The following is a 23,143-nucleotide window of genomic DNA, read 5'->3' as shown; positions in this document are numbered from 1 at the left end:
TTTCTCAATAATTAACCATTCTTTATACCTTTTTGTTGTCTGTATTGAATAAGAATCTATTAAATAATAACATATATGAGTCATATTTGTGTCCCCTTCTATATCCATTCTAACTTCAAAGTAAACCCTTCTTGTTTGCTGCAATTATACCTTTAATCATTAACTCCTACATGAATTTTTATTTTGCAATGTTTTTAACATCTATCCATGTCCTACTTAATTAGTTATCCTTATTTCTCAATTAAACTTGTATTTCTAAACAGGTGTCAATACAGTATGAAAGCAAAGTACAATCAAAATATTGCAGATGCTGCATATCTGAAATAAAAACAAATGCCAGAGAAACTTAGCAGTTTCAAGTTCAAATAACTTCTTAAGAACTGAATCTGTTCTGAAGAAGTCTCAGGCTCAAAACATTAACTCTGTTCCACTCCTGAGGGATGCTACCAACATTGTCTGTTTTTATATAATGTTGAATCACTTCCTTTACACTGACCAAGTGAATGGTCTCTCCCCAGTGTGACTGCACCATTGAGTTAGTGCCTTAGCTAGGTAAATGAATTCCAATCACAGTCCAAATATTTTCACAATATCTTCATAGTAGAGCAATGTAGAAAATAGAAGCAGGAAAAGACGATTTGGCTTACTGAATCCTCTTTACCATTCAATAAGAACATGGCAGATCCTCTGCCTCAACATTATATTCTTGTTCTCTGCAAGCCCATTTACACTTGTATCTTCTTGAAATTTATTGATTTTGTTTTAGAAGATATTCAATAACTTTGAATCCACAAGCTTTCATGGTAGAGATTCCATAGATTCTTTACTTTCTCAGTAAGGAAATTTCAGATTTCAGTTCAAAATGGCTTACCATTTATGCAGATATTCTTTTGTCTCTCCTATCTGGATGATCAGTTAAAGTCTCAGCTAAACATAAAACATGTATGTGGTTTCTCACCACTGTGGACCATGCATTTGAGATGATGCAACTTCATGTCAGTGAAACACTCTCATTTAGGTGTGTGTCTCAGCGCTTTTCCAGTTACACTGATGAATTAAATATTTTTCTGTTTCGAGGTTCCTTGTGCAGTTTCCAGTTTTCTCAATTATTTCAACCATCTGTTTCTTTACTTTTTGTCTTTTCTCCACTACACTAAAGCCCTAAAAGGAGCATTTTTACATTGGTAATCCAACTATATCCCCTTTGGCTGCCAGTGAGAACATTTTACTGTACAATGATACAACTCTTGTCTAATTACAGGTGTGATCATGTGAACAATATAACTCTGTCTAGGACAGCATGCACATTCCCCTGTGATTACATGGAACTTCTGCACATCCACCTAAAGACTATATAAATACTCAATGAAAGAAATAAATTCCTACAGGTGTTAAAACCCACGTGAAGAAGGCATATGGTGTGTTAGCTTTTATTGGTAGAGGTATTGAGTTTCAGAACCACAAAATCATGCTGCAGCCATACAAAACTCTGGTGCGGCCACATTTGGAATTATTGCATACAGTTTTGGTCACCGCATTATAGGAAGGATGTGGAAGCTTTGAAAGGGTTCAGAAGAGATTTGCTAGGATTTTGCCTGATATGGAGGGAAGGTCTTACGAGGAAAGGCTGAGGGACTTGTGGCTGTTTTCGTTAGAGAAGAAGGTTGAGAGGGGGCTTAGAGTCATAGAGATGTACAGCATGGAAACAGACCTTTCAGTCCAACCCGATATCCCAACCCAATCTAGTCCCACCTGCCAGCACCCAGCCCATATCCCTCCAAACCCTTCCTATTCATATACCCATCCAAATGCCTTTAAAATGTTGCAATTGTACCAGCCTCCACCACTTCCTCTGGCAGCTCATTCCAATCACGTACCACTCTCTGTGTGAAAAAGTTGCCCCTCAGGTCCCTTTTATATTTTTCTCCTCTCACCCTAAACCTATGCCGTCTAGTTCTGGACTCCACCACCCCAGGGAAAAGACTTTGCCTATTTACCCTATTCATGCCCCTCATAATTTTGTAAACCTCTATAAGGTCACGCCTCAGCCTCTGACACTCCAGGGACAACAGCCCCAGCCTGTTCAGCCTCTCCCTATAGCTCAAATCCTCCAACCCTGGCAACATACTTGTAAATGTTTTCTGAACTCTTTATTGAGACATATAAGATAACCAGAGGGTTAGATAGGTTAGACAGTGAGAACCTTTTCCCTTGGGTGGCAATTGCTAGCATGAGGGGACATAGCTTTAAATTGAGGGATGATAGATATAGGACGAATGTCAGAGGTAGTTTTTTTACTCAGAGACTGGTAGGGGCGTGGAACGTAATGCCTGCAACAGTCGTAGACTCACCAACTGTAAGGGCATTTAAATGGTCATTGGATAGGCATATGGACAAGAATGGAATAGTGTAGGTTAGATGGGCTTCAGATTGGTTCCACAGATCGGTGCAAACATCGAGGGTCGAAGGTCATTCTTCTGTGCTGTATCTGGAAACTGGATGGCTAAGTCGATCTACCCAGGCATGTAGCAAGTGAATAGCCTCATCCCAGTGCAATTTCACTGAAAACTTTCTAGCTTCAAGGGATTTTAAAACGAATTCTCAATGTCCCCACTTTTCCACGATTTCTCCCTATTGTGGGTGTCCTACTGCCTCTCCAGGTTGAAACCTTTCAATGATTACACAGGATACGCAGAACAGAAACGGGCTATTGAATTCTAGAAGTCATTGAATTTGACATTTTCATTCTGTTTCTCTCGCCACAAATGCTGCCATACATGTTCTTCCAGCATTTTTAAAATTCAGATATTTAGCATGACAGTGTTAACAAAAACAGGGCATTCAGCCTGACCAGACCATGCCGGAGTTTATGCTCCAGGAATTTTCATCAATTCTCTTTCAACACATTTCAAAGATTAATTTGGTCTATTTTACTCTGGTAGATTTATGCAAAATTAGATTTCCAGGGAACAGGAATCCAGTGCGCAGCCGCGGATCGGACAGTGCTCTGAGCATGCTCAATGTCAGTCATAGCGACAAGCTGAGGGGCGGACATTTCAGGTGGCGGTGGCAGGAGATTGAGACAGGGTAGGGATGGAAACCACGACACTGGGGCCTGGTAACTTCATCAATTCCTAAAGGTAAGGCTGGGACCTTGAATGAGAGTCCTTCGGTGCCGTATTTATCGTGCGGGCGGGATCAGGCCTCGGGGGAGCGGTCTCGCTGATCGCCATTTTGTGAGTGGGTGTCAGGGCGGATCAGGGAGGAGGGCCGTCCCGAGGTTACCCAGGCAACCGTTCAACCTCCCTCCATCTTTGGAAAGGTAGGTGCGGAGAGCACAGCGAATGGACAGCCATCTTGGTGAGGGAACTGGATGTGAGCTGGGCGTCAACACCCCAGTCACCATGAGAGATTAGATTAGATTACATTACAGTGTGGAAACAGGCCCTTCGGCCCAACAAGTCCACACCGACCCGCCGAAGCGAAACCCACCCATACCCCTACATTTACCCCTTACCTAACACTACGGGCAATTTAGCATGGCCAATTCACCTGACCCTGCACATCTTTTGTGATGTGAATTGAACCCGGGTCTCAGGCGCTGTGAGGCAGCAGTGCTAACCACTGTGCCACCGTGCCGCCCACGGTGATGACTGATTTGATTATCGCACTGCAGGACTACATTTCCCCCCCTCCTTTACCTTTGCCATTGGTACCAACGTGGGCTTTGGCTGCTCACCCACCCATCCTTATCAATGTCCTGCAACTGCATGTGATAGCCTTGATCCTGGCAGGAGAGAGGCAACATTAGCATTCTTGGAGTCATGTCTATAGCCATAGACATGTCTGTTTGTTCCCTCACCACGATTGCTCTCCCACTCATCTTCCTGTAGATCTGGACCATCAGTGGTGCTCTATGTTTACCTCTTGCCATTCTACATTGTTAAAGTTTTGAGAGATGGCCTCCGGGAGTGCTGCAATAGCTGTCTGGCTCTCTTCAACTGCCTGGTGGTCACCTGATGCTTCTCTACCTGCATGTGCCTAGCCTGTGTGTGATCACCTATCTGATTACGCTACCAACAAAGTTCCCAGCCTCATGGATATACCACAGTTAGTCCAGTTGCTTCTTGAGCTCTGAAACCCATAACTCAAGCTTGTTCAGCTGGTAGCACTTCCTGCTTATGTGCTTATCCAAATCGTAAAGTGTCTATGACTCTCCACGTGCCACAGATGGCACACCTTCATCAGGCTTTTGTGTTACTTAGATTCAGAGTCATAGAGATGTACAGAATGGAAATAGACTTTTCAATTCCAACTTGTCCATGCTGACTAGATATCCTAAATTAATATAACCCCATTTGCCAGCACTTGGCCCATATCCCTCTAAGTCCTTCCTATTCATAAACCCACCCAAATGCCTTTTAAATGTTGTATTGTACCAGCCTCCACCACTTCCGCTTGCAGCTCATTCCATACATGCACCATCCTCTGCATGAAAAAGTTGCTCCTTAGGTCCCTTTTAAATCTTCCCGCTCTCACCCTAAATCTATGCCCTCTTGTTCTGGACTCCCCCACTCCAGGGAAAAGTCCTTGTCTATTTACTGTATCCATGCCCCTCATGATTTTATAAACCTCTATAACATCACCTCTCAGCCTCCGACGATCCAGGGAAAACAGCCTCAGCCTCTCACTATAGCTCAAACTCTCAACCCTGGAAACATTCTTGTAAATCTTTTCTGAACCCTTCCAAGCTTCACAACATCCTTCCGAAAGGAGGGAGACCAGTATCGATTTTTTTTTTTAGTTTTTTTTCTAAATGTATTTTTTCCAAAATTTATGAACTTTGAGACACAGGTCCTAACAGCAGTTTAGAAAGGAACAACTCCTTACCCCCCTCCCCCCACCAGCTTCACTGAACTCCCCACTTAGCCGACTTAACTTCTTACATTAAACCTAACTTAAAACACACTTTTCCACAATGCATTGAATTCCCATTTTGAATTAAATTTCAGGTATTCAGTATCTTGTCTCAGTGTGGCTCACTCTGACTGTACATCCCTTACTGACCAAGTGATTTTAAAGAAAAACAGTTTTTTTAAGCGACACTCTGACGAATAGGAGAAGTGAGGACTGCAGATGCTGTCTGATGAGTAACCAGCTAACTTAGCTTCCTGTTACAATGATCAACATTAGCTGGGCAATGAAGATGATGGCATGTGAGTCTGGATTTCAGCCCAGGGAGAAGGGATAGAGTGTGGCATGGAAATTTACATTTGGGAAGAGGTGGGGTGTTGGGTCTAAAATGAGCATAACTAGTGATCTGCACAAGGGCAAGTCCTCTGCTCTTTTCTTGATTTTTTTGGGCCCTCTTCTTAAATCACACGTCGGTCCCACATCAATATCAATGAACCACGAGTAATATAACTGTGAATAGAATACATGTATTGGTTTCCCAGTGCCTTCCTTGCAAGTGTTTAAAGGAAAAGACTTCACTAAAAATCCTCACTCTTTGTCCTTTTGAGGTTCCAAAACCTCAGTCACCAAATATTTGCTCTTTGTCATATTAGTGTGACTCGATGCATTTGTGTCCGTGTTTGCATGTCAGTGAATGTGTTCGTGTGTCTGTATGTATGCCTCCAAATGTGTTTTTGTGGCTCCCTGCTATTTCTCATCTATCTGCTCTTCCTTGGTGACATGAAGAAAACACAGTATATAATCGTGCATGTACATCAACAACCCCTAGTTCAACCTCCCAACCACCCCTCTCCTCTCCACCTTTTCCTTGCACCTGAAAAAAAATCACCCTGCTTGTTCCACATCTAAATTGCATCTTCAGAGAATCAGCTCCAGCTGGATGCGGTGAATGGCCTGCTCCTGGGCTGTAATCCTTATGAATCACACACAGGTTGTTATTTTAGTTTCTCTCAGGTCATGTTCTTTCTGTTATTTTAGGTTATAGCATTTCAAATTTGTATCCAGCTGTTTCAAAGCGTGTGTTTTTTTAAAATTATTCATTCATCAGCATTTATTGCCCATCTCTAGTTGCCCTTAAGAAGATGTGGTGAGCTGCAGATTAGGGTTTCAACCTCGACCAGCTTTTCAGGCAATGCGTTTCAGATCTTCACCACCAGCGTTTGGATGAAAAGATGTCAAAGTATCCATTCCTCAATCTTGTTTCCCTTACTTGGAATTGAAATATTGTGATTGGAGGGTAGATTGAAGAAGTTGGGACCGTCCTCCTTGGAGAGGCAAAGAGTAAGTCAGAGAGAGGTTTTCAAAATCATGAGCGGGCTAGCTACAGTAGATCGGGAGCAAGTGAGTAGAGTAGGTTCTTTCTTGATTATGTGTTTTTGGAGATGTCTCTTGATTAAACTTAAAATATAAGCCATAACTATTTATTTAACCTGGGGCAGTGTTTGTGGAGGAATATGACAATGTTATTTTCTGGGTTTGTAGATTGTGAAGGAGCAAAAATGGCCTTTAATAGAGTGATATGTACCTCTTGTCAGATGTGAGAGTTTAAAGAGAGTTTAAGGGTTACTGTGGATTATATCTGCCATAAATACTGTTGGATGCAAATCTTATCAGATCGAATGGATCGGTTGGAGAGACAGTTAGAAGCAATGAGGAATTTGCAACAGCTATAGTATGTGATGGATGGCAGTTATAGGAAGGGGGGGAAAGTCTCAGATACAGTCACATAGATGGGTTAACTCCAGGAAGGGTAAGAGAGGTAGGAGTGCAGGAGTCTCTTGTGGATATACCCATTTCAAACAGGTATGCTGTTTTGGAAAATGTAGGATTGATGGATTCTCAGGGGAGCGTTGTACGAACAGTCAAATTTCTGGTATGGAGACTGGCTGTAATGCAATGAGGGGACGTTGGGTTCCAAGAGATCAATTGTGTTAGGGGATTCTCTAGGTCGAGGTACAGACAGATGTTTCTGTGGCCAGCAGTGAAAAAGCAGAATGGTGTGTCGCTTCCCTGGTGCCAGGACCAAGGATGTCTCGGAGACGGTGCAGAATGTTCTCACAGGGGAGGGGGGCCAGCAAGAGGTCATTGTCCACATTGGAACCAACAACATAGGAAGGGAAAAGGTTGAGATTCTGAAGAGTGATTGCAGAGAGTTAGGCAGAAATTTAAAAAAGAGGTCCTCGAGAGTAGTAATATTTGGATTATTCCTGGTGCTACGAGTTAATGAGGGCAGGAGTAGGAGAATAGAGCAGATGAACGCATGACTGAGGTGCTGGTTATGGGAGAAAGATTCACATTTTTGGATCATTGGAATCTCTTTTGGGGCAGAAGTGACCTGTACAAGAAGGACGGATTGCACCTAAATTGGAAGGGACTAATATACTAGCAGGGAGATTTGCTAGAACTGCTTGGTAGGATTTAGATTAGATTACTTACAGTGTGGAAACAGGCCCTTTGGCCCAACAAGTCCACACCAACCCACCAAGGCGCACCCACCCAGACCCATTCCCCTACATTTACCCCTGCACCTAACACTACGGGCAATTTAGCATGGACAATTCACCTAACCTGCACAACTTTGGACTGTGGGAGGAAACTGGAGCACCCGGAGGAAACCCACGCAGACACGGGGAGAATGTGCAAACTCCACACAGTCAGTTGCCTGAGGTGGGAATTGAACCCGGGTCTCTGGTGCTGTGAGGCAGCAGTGCTAACCACTGTGCCACCGTGCCGCCCATAAACTAGTAAGATGGGGGGATGGGATCCAGGGAATTAGTGAGGAACGAGAGCAATCTGAGACTGGTACAGTTGAGAACAGAAGTGAGTCAAACAATCAGGGCAAGCAGGGACAAGGTAGGATGAATAAATTAAACTGCATTTATTTCAATGCTAGGGGCCTAACAGGGAAGGCAGATGAACTCAGAGCATGATTAGGAAATGGGACTGGGATATCATAGCAATTACAGAAACATGGCTCAGGGATGGGCAGGACTGGCAGCTTAATGTTCCAGGATACAAATGTTACAGGAAGGATAGAAAGGGAGGCAAGAGAGGAGGGGGAGTGGCATTTTTGATAAGGGATAGGATTACAACTGTGCTGAGGGAGGATATTCCTGGAAATACATCCAGGGAAGTTATTGAGAAATAAGAAAGGGATGATCACCTTATTGGGATTGTATCATAGATGCCCTCATAGTCAGGGAAATTGAGAAACAAACTTGTAAGGAGATCTCAGCTATCTGTAAGAAAAACAGGGTGGTAATGGTAGGGGATTTTAACTTTACACACATCGACTGGGACTGCCATAGTGTTAAGTGTTTAGGTGGAGAGGAATTTGTTATGTGTACAAGACAATTTTCTGATTCAGTATGTGGATGTACCTACTAGAGAAGGTGCAAAACTTGACCTACTCTTGGGAAATAAGGCAGGGCAGGTGACTGAGGTGTCAGTGGGGAAGCGCTTTGGGGCCAGCGACCATAATTCTATTAGATTTAAAATAATGATGGAAAAGGATAGACCAGATCTAAAAGTTGAAGTTCTAACTTGGAGAAAGGCCAATTTTGACGGTATTAGGTAAGAACTTTCGAAAGCTGATAAGGGGCAGATGTTCACAGGTAAAGGGACGGCTGGAAAATGGGAAGCCTTCAGAAATGACATAACAAGAATCCAGAGAAAATATATTCCTGTCAGGGTGAAAGGGAACCAGAGAAAATATATTCCTGTCAGGGTGAAAGGGAAGGCTGGTAGGTATAGGGAATGCTGGATGAGTAGAAGAGTATAAAGAAAGTAGGAATATATTTAAGAGGGAAATCAGGAGGGCAAAAAGGGGACATGATATAGCTTTGGCAAGTAGAATTAAGGAGAATCCAAAGAGTTTTTACAAATACATAAAGGACAAAAAGGTAACTGGGGACAGAATAGGTCCCCTCAAAGATCAGCAAGGCAGCCTTTGTGTGGAGCCGCAGAAAATGGGGGAGATACTAAATGAGTATTTTGCATCAGTATTTACTGTGGAAAAGGATAAGGAAGATATAGACTGTAGGGAAATAGATGGCGACATCTTGCAAAATGTCCATATTACAGAGGAGGAAGTGCTGGATGTCTTGAAATGCATAAAAGTGGATAAATCCCTAGGACCTGATCATGTGTACCCTAGAACTCTGTGGGAAGATAGAGAAGTGATTGCTAGATCTCTTGCTGAGTTATTTGTATCAACGGTAGTCACCGGTGAGGTGCCGGAAGACTGGAGGTTGGCTAACGTGGTGCCACTGTTTAAGAAGGGTGGTAAGGACAAGCCAGGAAACTACAGAACAGTGAGCCTGATGTCAGTGGTGGGCACGTTGTTGGAGGGAATCCTGTGGGACAGGATGTACCTGTATTTGGAAAGGCAAGGACTGAATATGGATAGGCAACATGGTTTTGTGCGTGGGAAATCATGTCTCACAAACTTGATTGAATTTTTTGAGGAAGTAACAAAGAGGATTGATGAGGGCAGAGCGGTAGATGTGATCAGTATGGATTTCAGTAAGGCGCTTGACAAGGTTCCCCATGGGAGACTGATTAGCAAGGTTAGATCTCAGGGAATGCAGGGAGAACTAGCCATTTGGATACAGAACTGGCTCAAAGGTAGAAGACAGGGGGTGGTGGTGGAGGGTTGTTTTTCAGACTGGAGGCCTGTGACCAGTGGAGTGCCACAAGAATCGGTGCTGGGTCCTTTATATAAATGATTTAGATGTGAGCATAAGAGGTACAGTTAGTAAGTTTGCAGATGACACCAAAATTGGAGGTGTAGTGGACAGCGAAGAGGGTGACCTCAGATTATAACACAATCTTGACCAGATGGGCCAATGGGCTGAGAAGTGGCAGATGGAGTTAATTCGGATAAATGCAAGGTGCTGCATTTTGGGAAAGCAAATCTTAACAGGACTTATATACTTAATGGTAACTTCCCAAGGAGTGTTGCTGAACAAAGAGACCTTGGAGTGCAGGTTCATAGCTCCTTGAAAGTGGAGTCGCAGGTAGATAGGATAGTGAAGGCGGTGTTTGGTATGCTTTCCTTTATTGGTCAGAGTATTGAGTACAGGACATTGGTTAAGCCACTGTTGAATATTGCGTGCAATTCTGGTCCTTTGTACTTTCACTCTGCATTATCTGAGTTAAATGTTCCTGGTAAACGTTTGTGAGCAGCCAGTTAATGGAATAGTCATTTCCTCATCTCTTAAGAGCTCAAATCTGTCTCTAATTAATGGGGCAGCCTGTCTCACTGCATCAGCGTTTCATTGTCCCTCTGTCTGTGCAAGAGGTGATGACTTGTCTGACATCCGGTTGTGGATGAACAGATGTTCCCTCCAATGCTCCCGATATTTAATTGAAGTTCCGGATCCAAACTGCTGACTTTGTCCCTCTGCATGGCAACCTCTTGAGGCTGAGGTGTCACATTTGATCTTTGGCATTAAGACCACCCTAACATCACTTAGCTTCACCTTTGTTTCAAGTCTTCTGCTGAAACTCTGTTTTAAAAAAATTCTCAAGGTCAGGTTCGCAGGAGAGTAGTCTGACACAGAACAAATGACCAAGAGGCGAGTCTGCTAGAATATGAGCATTTTATTCCCCGCAGCGTCGCCACAACCAGGTCTCATACTTACAACGGGTCTGGCTTATACTCACTCTACATGTTACCGGAACTGGGAGCCGTCAGTTCTCGTAGAGCGGTTGCCAACAACCCACGCTCGGCGGTTAAACGCAACCCCGGAGCAGACTCACCGAACTGGAGACTTTTCCAGCTGATATACTCTTTTCCAGATATAAACATTCATGTGAACAGCAGAGCAAGGCTAAAAAACACATTCCATTCTGGTTACATACAGATAAGAAGATTCACACGGGGAGGTGTGTAATAAGATTCACACGGGACTAAGCAACACCTCCATTCCGGTTAGATTCACACATGTATTGGGACATAATTTTTAACCGTTTCACCACAAACTCTCATTTGTATCTTTGTTAAAAAGCAATTCAGAGAAAATACATCTTTACTCGTTCCTGAGATGAAGGGGTTTTCTTTTGAAGATAGGTTGAATGGTTTAGGCCTACACCCACAGGAGATTGGAAGAATCAGAGGTGATCTTATTGAAATATACGACTTCCTGAAGAGTCTTTATGTGGATTTTAAGAGGATGTTTGAACTTCGGGAGAGCACAGAATCGGGGGGCAAGGTTTAAGAATTCTTAAGAGGTTGTAGGACAGAGACGAGGAAAGGTTTTTCTCTTTCACAGGATCATACGTCTTTGGAAACCTCTTCCATAGGGAACAGTGTGGGGTGGGCTTGTTTAAGACTGAGATGGTTAGGTTTTTTTGACAGACAAGGGAGTCAACATGAGGGATAGAGCAGACAGAAATACAATTTATACCACAACCAGATTATCTATGATCCTACTGAATGCAGGCTTCAAATTAAAAAGGCTATTTGCATGTACAAATGTTCATTTTGTGCCTCTGTTATTTACTTTTCATTTATTATTTTGACACTATTATTCCAAGGCCCTCCTTACTAGTACCCACATTCTACTCTCTGAATCTTGATGTTATTCAAAATTCTGCTGCCCAGTGTCCTAGCTCACACATAGTCCCAATTCACCCCTGAGCACACTCCAGGCTTGCTAACCTGCATTGACTCTTCGTTGAGCAATGTCTTGATTTAAAAATATTTGATCATATTTACAAATGTTTCCATGGTCCTCCTTCCCTTCTATCTCTGTGAGGTCTTCCAGCAATACATCCCTCTGACATCTCCACCTTCCTCTGATTCTGGCCTCTTAGCATCCCTGGTTTTAGTCATTCCACCGCTGATGGTTGCAACTTCAGCTACTTGGACCCTAAGCTTGGAATTCCCTCTCTAAATCTCTCTACTGCATGCTCTCTCTCTATCCTTTACGATGGTTCTTAAAAACTGGCTCTTTGAACAAGCTTTTGGTGATCAACTCTAATATACTTGATACAACGTACCCAGCTATTGAAGCTATTATGCAAGCCTAAGCAGTTGTTCTTTAATTGAAAGGACAATGTCACTGACCCATACATGACCCATTAAGTGCAATTTGGAAGGAGATAAAGCTAAGGCTGAAAATAGTCTCTTCTGAATTTCTATCCTGTGCTTACAGGAAATATTCATGCTAGCTGCCTGTAATGAATGAATGATTTGCAGGCAGGAAACTCGAACCAAAGTCAACACCAATATCCCAATCGTTCAGTCGATTTAGAGCGAGTCTTTGTCAATGGAGCGGGAAAGTAGCAACTACAGTTAGGGGACACCACATGCCTGCTGCATTTGTCATCGCTCGTTCAGCCGATCATCCAATCTGCTGAGGCATCTGCGCAGTCATGCGAGGGAGCAGCCACATCAATGTGGGCGCTGTGGGAAGAGCTTCAGTTACCCTTACCAGCTGGAAATGCACCAGTATGTACACACTGGGAAGAGACCATTCACCTGCACAGTGCGCGGCATGGGATTCACTCAGTCTTCCAGCCTGCTGTCCCACCAGCAAGTCCACACTGACGAGGCCCTTCCCGTGCACTGACTGCGAGAAATGCTTCAGGAGCTCCCGCCAGCTGTTGCAGCATTGGCGGCTCCACACCGGGGAGAGGCCGTTCATCTGCCCAGAGTGTGGCAAGGGATTTGGTCAGTCTTCCAACCTGATCAAACACCGGCGGCTATACACTGGAGAGTGGCCTTACATTTGCTCCGAGTGCGGCAAGGGATTCACTTTATCATTCAACCTGCTCGTTCATCAGCGGATCCACTCCGACGAGATACCCTTTCAGTGCTCAGACTGTCAAAAAAAACTTCAAGACTTCATGGGCACTGACCCAGCATCGGCGCAGTCACAGCGGGGAGAGGCCGTTCACCTGCTCAGTATATGGAAAAGCCTCCACTTGGTCATTCACCCTGCTAATACACCTGCAAATCCACTGATTACTGCAAGGGCCTGGTTGAGTCATTTCTTGCATCCAGGAGTTCTCACCTTAGGACTGGCCATTGGTGCTCCTCTTGCATTTTTAAAATAAACCCTGTAAATGGAATCTTGATTCGTGTTCAATGAGACTCAGTGTTGGTCTGTTAAAGGAAGACTTGTGTTCATTTTGCACGTTTCATGACCAATGTCTAAAAAGCACATTATGACCAATTAAGTACCTCTCAAGTGGATGTGAGTAAAGATGCGAACATGTTTGTGCACAGCAGGTTCCCACACACCAATAATAAAGGACAGATGGTGGCATGAAAAACTAGTCTTTGTAATAGTGACCAGGACAATTATCACGATTGTTGTGAAGATTCATCTGATTCACTAATGTCCTTTTCAAGAAAGAACCTGGTCTAGCTGACATGTGACTTCAGACCTCCACAATGTGGTAGCTCGGAGTTGCCCTCTGAACTGGCCCAGCAAGCCACTCATTTCAAGACCAATTAGACATGAGCAACAAATGATGGCCTTGCCAGCAATGCCCTCATCCAGTTAAATAATCCAGAATTGATATTAATGAGCTAAACTTTGGAACGTATGAATAAACTTACAGTGGAATACAACTGACATATGTTAAACACACACTAATGTAATATAAAGGAATGTAAATGGAATAGAGGAGCAAATGGGTATCGGGTACACATACATCCTTTTGTGGATGTGGATCTCGACGACAAGGTCAGCATTTGTCATCCATCCCTCTAGAAGGTGGAGGTGAGCTGCCTCCTTGAACCACTGCCACAATGCTGTTAGTTAGGTCCAATCCAGTCCAGTTCCTGATCAGTGGTAATCCCCAGGATGTTGATTGTAAAAGATTCAGTGACGGTAATGCCATCAAATGTCAAAGAGTGGAAGATTTGTAATTTGACTCTTGAAAGTATGGCTTTAATTTTTAGATTCCACCTTCTCTCCCTAGAGATTCCAACTTACAGAAGTAGTTTCTCTCTATCTACATCCTCTCTTGCCCCTTGGGTACAGTAATAGAAGGGTCTTTAATCTGTTCCCATTCATGATGGATGATCGAGGAGGATATGTTAGGGTAGTGTAGAGAGACAGTTTGTAACAGTATAACATAGTAGTCAGTAATGTCCAGCCTAAAACTGCACTTCAAGCCTCATAACTAAATACCAACAGTCTACATTCACCTTAAAACAATTGCCCATTTCCATCCCAGCCTTGCCACACTGTTGTGCAAATCTTCACTTGAACTTTGGTCCTCTGCACACTTAACTTTGTTCAGTTCCACCCTGATTAACGTCACCTCATCCCCAAATCTAATGCTTCCCTCCAGTCATAGACCTGCCCATCCAGCGACTGTCCACCAGCCAACCTCATGGTGACCATCGACTACCCTCAACACAAGTATAATCGAACAGGACATGGTCTGCCATTGTTGAAAACAAATTTTATAACAGCAAGGGGGAACCTGAGATGAAAAAGTCAGCAGCCTTGTTCTCCACACACCTCTGTTCCATCTTTATTGCACCCCTTCAGTCAATGAGTTGCTATAAATACATTTCATCTTACTTTCAGCATTTAACATAAACCTCTTCAAAGGTTGAATGTTTTGCAGTGTTGAAACATGAATTGTTTATGAACAACAGGTCACGTGACTATGCCCCAGGTGTCTTGAAGCATAGTCAGGTGCACACAACATTAACACAGCTCTTTCTGTCAGAGATATATCTATTTATTTCTTGAGGCCTTTAAATGTTATAAAAATGAACTTGAGCTCTCAATTAGTTAATGCTTCTTTTCTAGAACATTTTGTCCAATGTCAATACACAGAACTGCCTCCAATTAAATATGGGGGGAATTTATAGTCAGTAAAGTTAGGATAGCTCAATTTCTTGGAGTTAAACTTCTGACCATTTTAACCAAAGCCAACTCAAATGAATAGGTTCAGTCTGTCTTCAGAATGAGAGAGGAGACTCAATAGGATGTAAATAAGCTGATGACTTAAAGTCACAGAGATACCTCAATAACGAAGCAACTGTTACAACCAGAAATTTTTCCCGTCCTCCATCTTAGTTCCTCTTGGAATTGTTTCCTCTTTGCATTAAATTTGAGCCAATGACAGAAAATGTTTTGCTCCAACAGCAGGAGTAATGGAGAAAAATGCTCAGAAAACCTTTTGAGAGAAATAGAGGGTAAAAGGGGAAACACAAAGCTTTCTCTGAATGAATTAAGATCAGGTGGAGGTCTCCCGAAGCTGTCATTATTTCATGATTAGCTCCCATGACCAAATCTGGCCCCACCCACCACTACTCTATCTTATGTTTCTCTAACTGCATTGTACCAGAATGTGTACAGATTTACATGAACATCCCATCACAATACATAGCCTGTGGCTGCACTTGGAAGAAAACAGCTGCCTGTCCACATCCCCTTCAAATTTCTTTCCCCCATGTCTGGGCCATGCAAACATATTTAGCAGTCTTCAATTCCCTCTGTTGAAAAGTCTACACCTCCACCCCCTGGTTTGTGTGATACAAGGTGATACTCTCCTCACAGAGAAATCTCAACTCACGGAAATCCAGAGAGTTCAGGAGATGGGCTAAGGCTTCAGGCTTCCACATGGGTACTTCTGAAATTTAATGGGCAAAATCCACAAACTGCCAAACACATGGGAAATAATAATCTCACTAACAGTTCAGCTTGTTGCAGCCTACCTACTTAGCCCTTTGCTGAACAAAGTGGTAAGATTGTCTGCCCATTTCATACTAAGTCTATCCAAGGACATTTGGTACTGGAACAGAAGTGGAATGGGACCAGATGCAATGAAATCTGTCCAGCCTGTTATAAAACCAGAGTGTAGAGATGTCAGTGTGGCAATCTTGCATGGTCCAGAAGCACAACATCCCTGACTATATAGCGACAGGACTGCTTCAGCTGATGGAGTCATTAACATTGTGCAATCAGGGAACATCCCCACTTCTGACCTTACGATGAAGGGAACTTCCCCACTTCTGACCTTACAGTGAAGGGAACATCCCCACTTCTGACCTTACGATGAAGGGAATGTCATCAATGAGGCGGCCTGAAGGTGTCTGGGACAACCAAGAGTGATATCCTGCGACTGAAATGACTGACCTCCAACAAGGACAACCATCTTCCTTTATGTTATGTCTGACTCCAAACTGTGGAGATATTTCCCCCGATTCCCATTAACTTCAATCTTTAATAGGCACTTCTCTGTTTTTTGTAAATATAATGAGTAAGAGACCACAGGGGCCAAATTAGGCACCATTGAGGCAATCTGTGGATCTGGAAGACATGAGCACAGTCCTCAGTGAATACTTTGTAATGGTCTTCACAATGGAAAAAGGATGACACCAGGTGCAGACATTCGCATGCAGGACAGTGAGATATTACAAGAAATTAACGTAGAAAGACAGGAAGACCTAGCAGGTATAGTAGCCTTTAAAGTGAATAAATCAGTAGGTCTAGATGAAATGTATACAAGGCTGTTAAGGAAGACAAAGGACGAGATATCAAACATCTTTGCATTAATATTCAAATCCTCCCTGGTTACAGGTGAGGTTCCAGAGGCTGGAGGACAATTAACATTATCCATTAACTGAATAAATGGCAGGAACTAACAGACCAGGAAATTACACACAGTCAGTCTAACCTCGGTGGTGAGGAAGAGGGTCAGAATGTATCTTAGAGAGACACAATTAATCTGGGATAGTTGGTTTGGATTTGTTAAGGAAAGATTGACAAATTTGATCAAATATTTTGAGGAGGTAACCAGAAATGTTGATGAGGGTAATGTATTTGATGTGGACTTTGGCAAGGCTTTTGATAAGGACCCTCACGACAGACTGGCTAAGACTTTGTCTTAATGAGAGGAAGCAGAGGGTGATGTTTCTGAGATTGTCTACAATGGGGTTCCACAGGACTCTATGCTGAGGCCTGTGCTGTTTGTGGGGTAGATTAATGTTTTGGACTCGGAAGATATGATTAAGAAGTTTGCAGATGACATGAAAATTAGTAAGGTGGTAGATAGTAAGTAGGATAGTTGTCAGCTACAGGAGGATATCAATGAACTGATCAGCTGGGCACAGCAATGGCAAATTGGATTCAATCCAAATAAGTGTCAAGTAATGCACTTGGGAGAGAGCTAACAAGGCAAGGGACCCTAAACAGTACTGGAGATCAGAGGGACCTTTGGATGCATGTCCACAAATCCCTAAGAGAACAGGACAGGTTGATAAAATGTTTAAGAAGTCATATGAGGTACTTGCCTTTATTAGCTGAGGCAGAGAATGCAAGAGCGTTTCAGTTATACTGGAACTGTATAAAATGCTGGTTGTGCCTCAACAGGAGTACTGCATACAGTTCTGTTCACTACATCATCAGAAAGATGTGATTGCAGTAAAGAAGGATCAGAGGAGATTTACCAGGATGCTGCCTGGGCTGGAGGCTTTGTGTTATAAGGAAAGATTGATCTTTTGCTTTCCTTGGCACAGCGAAAATTGAAGGGGGAATTGAATAGAGGGTATATAAGATTATGAGGGGCCTAGATAGGAAGAGAGTTTTTTTTCTTTTATTAGAGGGCTTGACAACAAGGGGACACAGATTTAAGATGAGGTAAAAGGCGAACAGGAGTATTGAGGAGAAATTACTTATATCCAGAGGGTGATGGAACTCTAGAACTCACTGCCAGAAGGTTTGGTTGAGTCAGAAACTCTTGTAATGTTTAAACAGTATTTAGATTCACTTTTATTGCATTAACCTCCGGGGTTATGGAGCAAAAAACTGGAATAGGATTAGTGTAATCAGATTTTGTTGACTGAAATAGACATGATAGCCAAAATGCTACAAACATCTATGAGTGTTTCTGCCACTGAGTTGCACTGCTTCAAGTCTGTATCCAGGTGTTTGCTAAAATGTGAATACTACACTTAGTCAAATTCTTTGATAACAAGGGTAGTCATTCTGCACACTTTGGGTGACTCAGTGATGCCTCACAGTGCCAGGGACCCAGGTTTGATTCTAGCCACGGGTGATTGCCTGTGTGGAGTATTTTCCTCTCTCAGTCCAAAGCTATGTAGGTTAGGTGGATTGACTATGCTGAATTGCCCACAGTGTTTAGGGATGTGTAGGTTAGGTGTGAGGAGTAGGTTAAGAGTCCAGGATGAGCAGGGTAGGTGGATTGGCCACGGTAAATGCATGGTTTAGATCAGAGTGGTGCTAGAAAAGCACAGCAGGTCAGGCAGCATCCGAGGAGCAGGAAAATCGACGTTTCAGGCAACTTTTGCCCGAAACATCGATTTTTCTGCTCCTCAGATGCTGCCTGACCTGCTGTGCTTTTCCAGCACCACTCTGATCTAAACTCTGGTTTCCAGCATCTGCAGTCCTCACTTTTGCCATGGTAAATGCAGGATTACAGGGATAGAGTAGGGGTCAGGACAGGATGTTATGTGCAATCTCGATGGGCTGAATAACCTCTCATTGCTTAGTAGTGATTCTATAATTCACTCCTGCCTCACAGTTTACTATCCTGCTCGGTATATATCTCGAACATTTTCTATTTTAATTCGAGTTATGTTGCAGTTGTACAGGACATTGGTGAGGTTGCACTTGGAATAGTGTGTTCAGTTTTGGTCACCTTGCAATAGGAAGGATGTTATTAAACTGGAACGAGTGCAGAAGAAATTTACAAGGATGTCGCCAAAACTCAATGGTCTGAGTTATAGGGAGAGGTTGGAGAGGGCAGCACAGTGGTTGAGTAGTTACACTTCTGCCTCACAGCACCAGGGACATGGGTTAGATTCCTGCCTTGGGTGACTGCGTGGAGTTTGCACATTCTACCCGTGTGCCTGCATGAGTTTCCTCTGGGTGCTCCAGTTTCCTCCCACAATCCTCAAAGATGGGCAGTTTCGGTGTATTGGCTATGCTAAATTGCCCACAGTGTTTAGGGATGTGTTGGTTAGGTGCATTAATCAGTGGAGATGTCGAGTAATAGGGTAGGGGAATGAGTCTGGGTGGGTTACTCTTTGGAGGGCCGGGTGTGGACTTGTTGGAACAAATGGCCTGTTTCCACAAACAATTGGGATTGTATGATCTATGCTAGGACTTTTTTTCTTTAGAGTTTAGGAGACTGAGGGGGATCTTAGAGAAGATCATGAGAGGCATGGATAGGGTGAATGCACTCAGTCTTTTTCCCAGAGTTAGGGAATTGAGGACGAGGAGTGATCAGTTTAAGATGAGAGGGGAAAGAATAAAAAGAACCCGAGGGGCAATTTTTTACATAGAGGGTGGTATGCATATGGAAGGAGTTGCCCATGGTTATGGTTGAGGCTGGTACATTAACAACATTTAAAAGTAATTTGGACAAATACATGCACAGGAAAGGTTTAGAAGAATGTGGACCAAGTGCAGGGAAATGGGGTTAGCGTGGATGGACATTTTGGTCGGCATAGACCCGTGTGGGCTGTAGGGCCTGTGTCCGTGCTGTACGGCTCTGAGAATTCCAGCGTGCTGCAGTAATTTAGTTTTCATGCTGGAGGCAGCAAAACCCCACGCCTGTTGTTTGAAAGCAGTGCGGGCGTTAAGTAAATGCAAGTGTTTGTTGAATGAACGTGGGCGGGGTCGGAAAAGGATGTCACTGAAGTAGGCGGGGCAAGAGTTAGGACCGCCCACTTACCGTCACAATAGGTTGGAAAGGGCTAGTCCGGGCTCGCCCCCTCCGTCCCTATTGGTCACTGTTAGTGTCAATCAGCGCTCGTATTGTTGCGGTCACGTGGTCTTCCCGGCGCCGCTACGTAAATGCGGTTGTCGCGCGCGACCTTCAACGTTTTCCGTCCGTTAAAACTCACGGGTTTGAAACGTTCGTCTTTTCGCCGATACGAGTGAATTTCGAAACAAGAAACTTATCTCCAAAGATTCCTTCCCACTTCTAATCGCTGGCGGGCGGTCCGCCATGTTTTAATCACCATGCACGCGAACGAGTGTGAGCTGCGGGTAGTGACGCCCCCGTAGGATGATGGACGTGCGCTCGGGTCAACCACAGGCCGGGAAACCACTCGGAGGCGTTCTGGTCCTCCAACCAATCAGAGCACACGGTGCCCTTTGTCCGATTGTTACATCCCTCTGCCTGTAAATTAAATGCCTCTTGTGTTTCTCTTCATTCCATCTGATGAAGGCGCAGCGCTGTGAAAGCTTCTGGTTTCAAATAACCTTGTTAGACTCCAGCCTGGTGCCGTGGGACTTCTGAACTTGTGTCTGCGAAGGTGGGGTCCTGAAAATTTTGTTGCCTTGTACCTTTCTGTTGTCTGCACCCAGCACCAACATTCTCCTTTTTTTTAAATAAATGAAAGGGGCAGGCAAGGTGCAAATCACGTGAAAGGGACAGACGCCTTCCATTTGTGAGTTTAAAAAGCCTTTTCTTATCTCTTTTGGTACGAACAGAGAGAGACGAGAGTGTGGTGCTGAAAAAGCACAGCAAGTCAGGCAGCAAACGAGGAGCTGAAAAAATGTGTTGCTGGAAAAGCGCAGCAGGTCAGGCAGCATCAAAGGAGCAGGAGAATGACGTTTCGGGCATAAGCCCTTCTTCAGGAATGAGGAGGGTGTGCCAAGCAGGCTAAGATAAAAGGTAGGGAGGAGGGACTTGGGGGAGGGGTGTTGGGAATGCGATAGGTGGAAGGAGGTTACCCTCACCTTAACCAAAAAAAACGCCTCATCTACCGCCTAGGAATCCTCCAACCACAAGGGATGAATGCTGATTTCTCCAGCTTCCTCATTTCCCCTCCCCCCTTTCTCAGTCCCAACCCTCGGACTCAGCTCTGCCTTCTTGACCTGCAATCTTCTTCCCGACATCTCCGCCCCCCACCCCCTCTCCGGCCTATCCCCCTCACCTTAACCCTCCTTCCTACCTTTTATCTTAGCCTGCTTGGCACACCTTCCTTATTCCTGAAGAAGGGCTTATGCCCGAGACATCGATTCTCCTGTTCCTTTGATGCTGCCTGACCTGCTGCGCTTTTCCAGCAACACATTTTTCAGCTCTATCTCCAGCATCTGCAGTCCTCACTTTCTCCTAGCAAACGAGGAGCAGAAGAATCTACGTTTCAGGCAAGAGCCACACCTTTTAAATAGCCCCTACAACTGTTCGTATCACTGTCACCTCCTCCAGCCTCAATAATCTTCTCAATATCTCCCACCTTCTCCATTCCTGACATCTTCTATATCTCTCGCTTCCCACTTCCAAAGCCCTCACTGTCTCTCACCTCTTCTAGCCCCTACAGTGCTCCCTGTCCCTGTAACCTCCCCCAGTCTAATACCACTTTCTATCTCTGTAACCTCTTCCAGCCCTGACACCACTTCCTATCTCTGTAACCTCCTCCAGCCCCCTACAGCCCTTCCTGTTTCTGTAGCCTTCTCCAACCCTTACACCCCTACACATTATTGAATCATTTTTTTTAAAACAACTTGGTTACTTCATCGCCATGTTTTTGCACAAATTATAAAATTCACTCAATTCCAGTTCAGACTACATTTGTGTTTTCGTGGTTCTCTCTCGCTTTGTTTCTTGTTTCCAGTTCGTTTCACACAGTATGTATGAGAAGGTGAAGTTTGATATTTGGAACTCGAACTGAAATGTCACAGCAGGATCTGCCATCCATCTTATCGTGCCCTGAATAGCTTAGAATATTTAAGCATGGAAGAGAAAAATTTCACGTACAAGCAGAATCACACTGGGGGAAAACCATGGAAGTGTGGGCATTGTGAGGAGAGTTTCCATTATCCATCTGAGTTGGAAATTCATCGACGCAGTCACACTGGGGAGAGGCCATTCTCCTGCTCCATATGTGCAAAGGGATTCACTCAGTCATCCCACCTGCTGACCCACCAACAAGTTCACACTAAGGACAGACCTTTTGAATGCTCAGACTGTGGGAAGTGCTATAAAAGTTCCAGCGAACTGATGCGCCATCAACGCGTTCACACCGACAAGAGACCCTTTCAATGCCCAGACTGTGAGAAGTGCTTTAAAAGTTCGAGAGAACTGATGTCCCATCAACTTGTCCACACTGACAACAGACCTTTTAAATGCCTGGACTGTGGGAGAAGCTATAAAAGTTCCAGGGAACTGATGCGCCATCAACGTGTTCACACTGACGAGAGACCTTTCAAGTGCTCTCACTGCGGGACTGGGTTCAGGCACTCATCTCACCTCGCTGTACACCAACGCACTCATACCGGGGAGAGACCGTTCACTTGCTCTGAATGTGGAAAGGGGTTCACTCGGTCATCCAACCTGCTTACACATCAGCGTGTTCACACTGGGAAGAGACCTTTCAAATGCCCAGACTGTGAGAAATGCTATACAAGTTCCAGTGGCCTGATGTCCCATCAACGTGCGCACACTAACAAGAGACCTTTTAAATGCCCAAACTGTGGGAAGTGTTTTAAAAGTTCTGGGGACCTTCTGTATCATCAACGTGTTCACACTGACGAGAGACCATTCAGGTGCTCTCACTGTGGGACTGGGTTCAGGCAATCATCTCAACTCACTGCACACCAGCGAATCCACACTGGGGAGAGGCCGTTCATCTGCATTGTGTGTGGGAGGAGATTTACTCAGTCATCCAACCTGCTGAGACACCAGCGACTCCACAAGTGACTAAAGTGAATGAACCTTGCTGTTCATTGCATTCAGGACTGAACAGTATTCATTTGGGTCTGTTGTTGCTGATGATGGAAAATGCCAGGCCAGTAATATTGATATGTTCTGCGTAAAAGTCAAATAAATCAGCTTTGTGTTAATTATAATGTGTTGAATTTTCAATATCTCAAACACAAATCCATTCCTTTTGAAAGGCTTCCTTGTCTTCACTATCCTTACCTCTAACAAGTGCAAAGGGCTCATTAACATCTTTGACACTAAGATCGAGACAACCCGACTAGCTGCCTCTGCAATATGTTTCCTTCCACACACTCACTCTGGTGAAAATGTTGATAGATTTATAGTTATACAGCACAGAAACAGACCCTTTGGTCCAACCAGTCTATGCCAACCATAATCCAAAACTAAACCAGTTCCGCCTGCATGGGCTTGGCCCATATCCCTCCACACATTTCTTATTCATATACTTATCCAAATGTCTTTTAAATGTTATAACTACCCACATCCACAACTT

The 23,143-nt window shown here is 44.0% G+C and overlaps 1 protein-coding gene across 5 annotated transcripts; it reads left to right on the top strand.

Moving 5' to 3' along the window:
* Positions 1–2,711: 2,711 nt before the first annotated feature.
* LOC122543892 (zinc finger protein 235-like) lies at positions 2,712–22,769 on the top strand. 5 transcript variants are annotated; one of them, XR_006310175.1, is made up of 2 exons: positions 2,712–3,140; positions 20,415–20,454. XR_006310175.1 is itself a non-coding variant. In XM_043682764.1 (2 exons), the coding sequence occupies exon 2, from the start codon at positions 21,661–21,663 to the stop codon at positions 22,624–22,626; it is 966 nt and encodes a 321-aa protein (XP_043538699.1). In that variant the 5' UTR covers positions 2,966–3,140; positions 21,542–21,660; the 3' UTR covers positions 22,627–22,769. The 5 variants fall into 5 exon arrangements, 3 of the variants coding, with proteins under 3 accessions (XP_043538699.1, XP_043538698.1, XP_043538697.1); XM_043682764.1 differs by lacking the exon at positions 20,415–20,454 and adding an exon at positions 21,542–22,769 and having other exon boundaries at positions 2,966–3,140; XM_043682763.1 differs by lacking the exons at positions 2,712–3,140; positions 20,415–20,454 and adding exons at positions 20,135–20,236; positions 21,542–22,769.
* Positions 22,770–23,143: the final 374 nt, after the last annotated feature.

This window comes from Chiloscyllium plagiosum, chromosome 45, assembly GCF_004010195.1.
Source record: "Chiloscyllium plagiosum isolate BGI_BamShark_2017 chromosome 45, ASM401019v2, whole genome shotgun sequence".
NCBI lineage: Eukaryota > Metazoa > Chordata > Chondrichthyes > Orectolobiformes > Hemiscylliidae > Chiloscyllium > Chiloscyllium plagiosum.
This window is presented reverse-complemented; position numbering and strand designations above follow the sequence as displayed.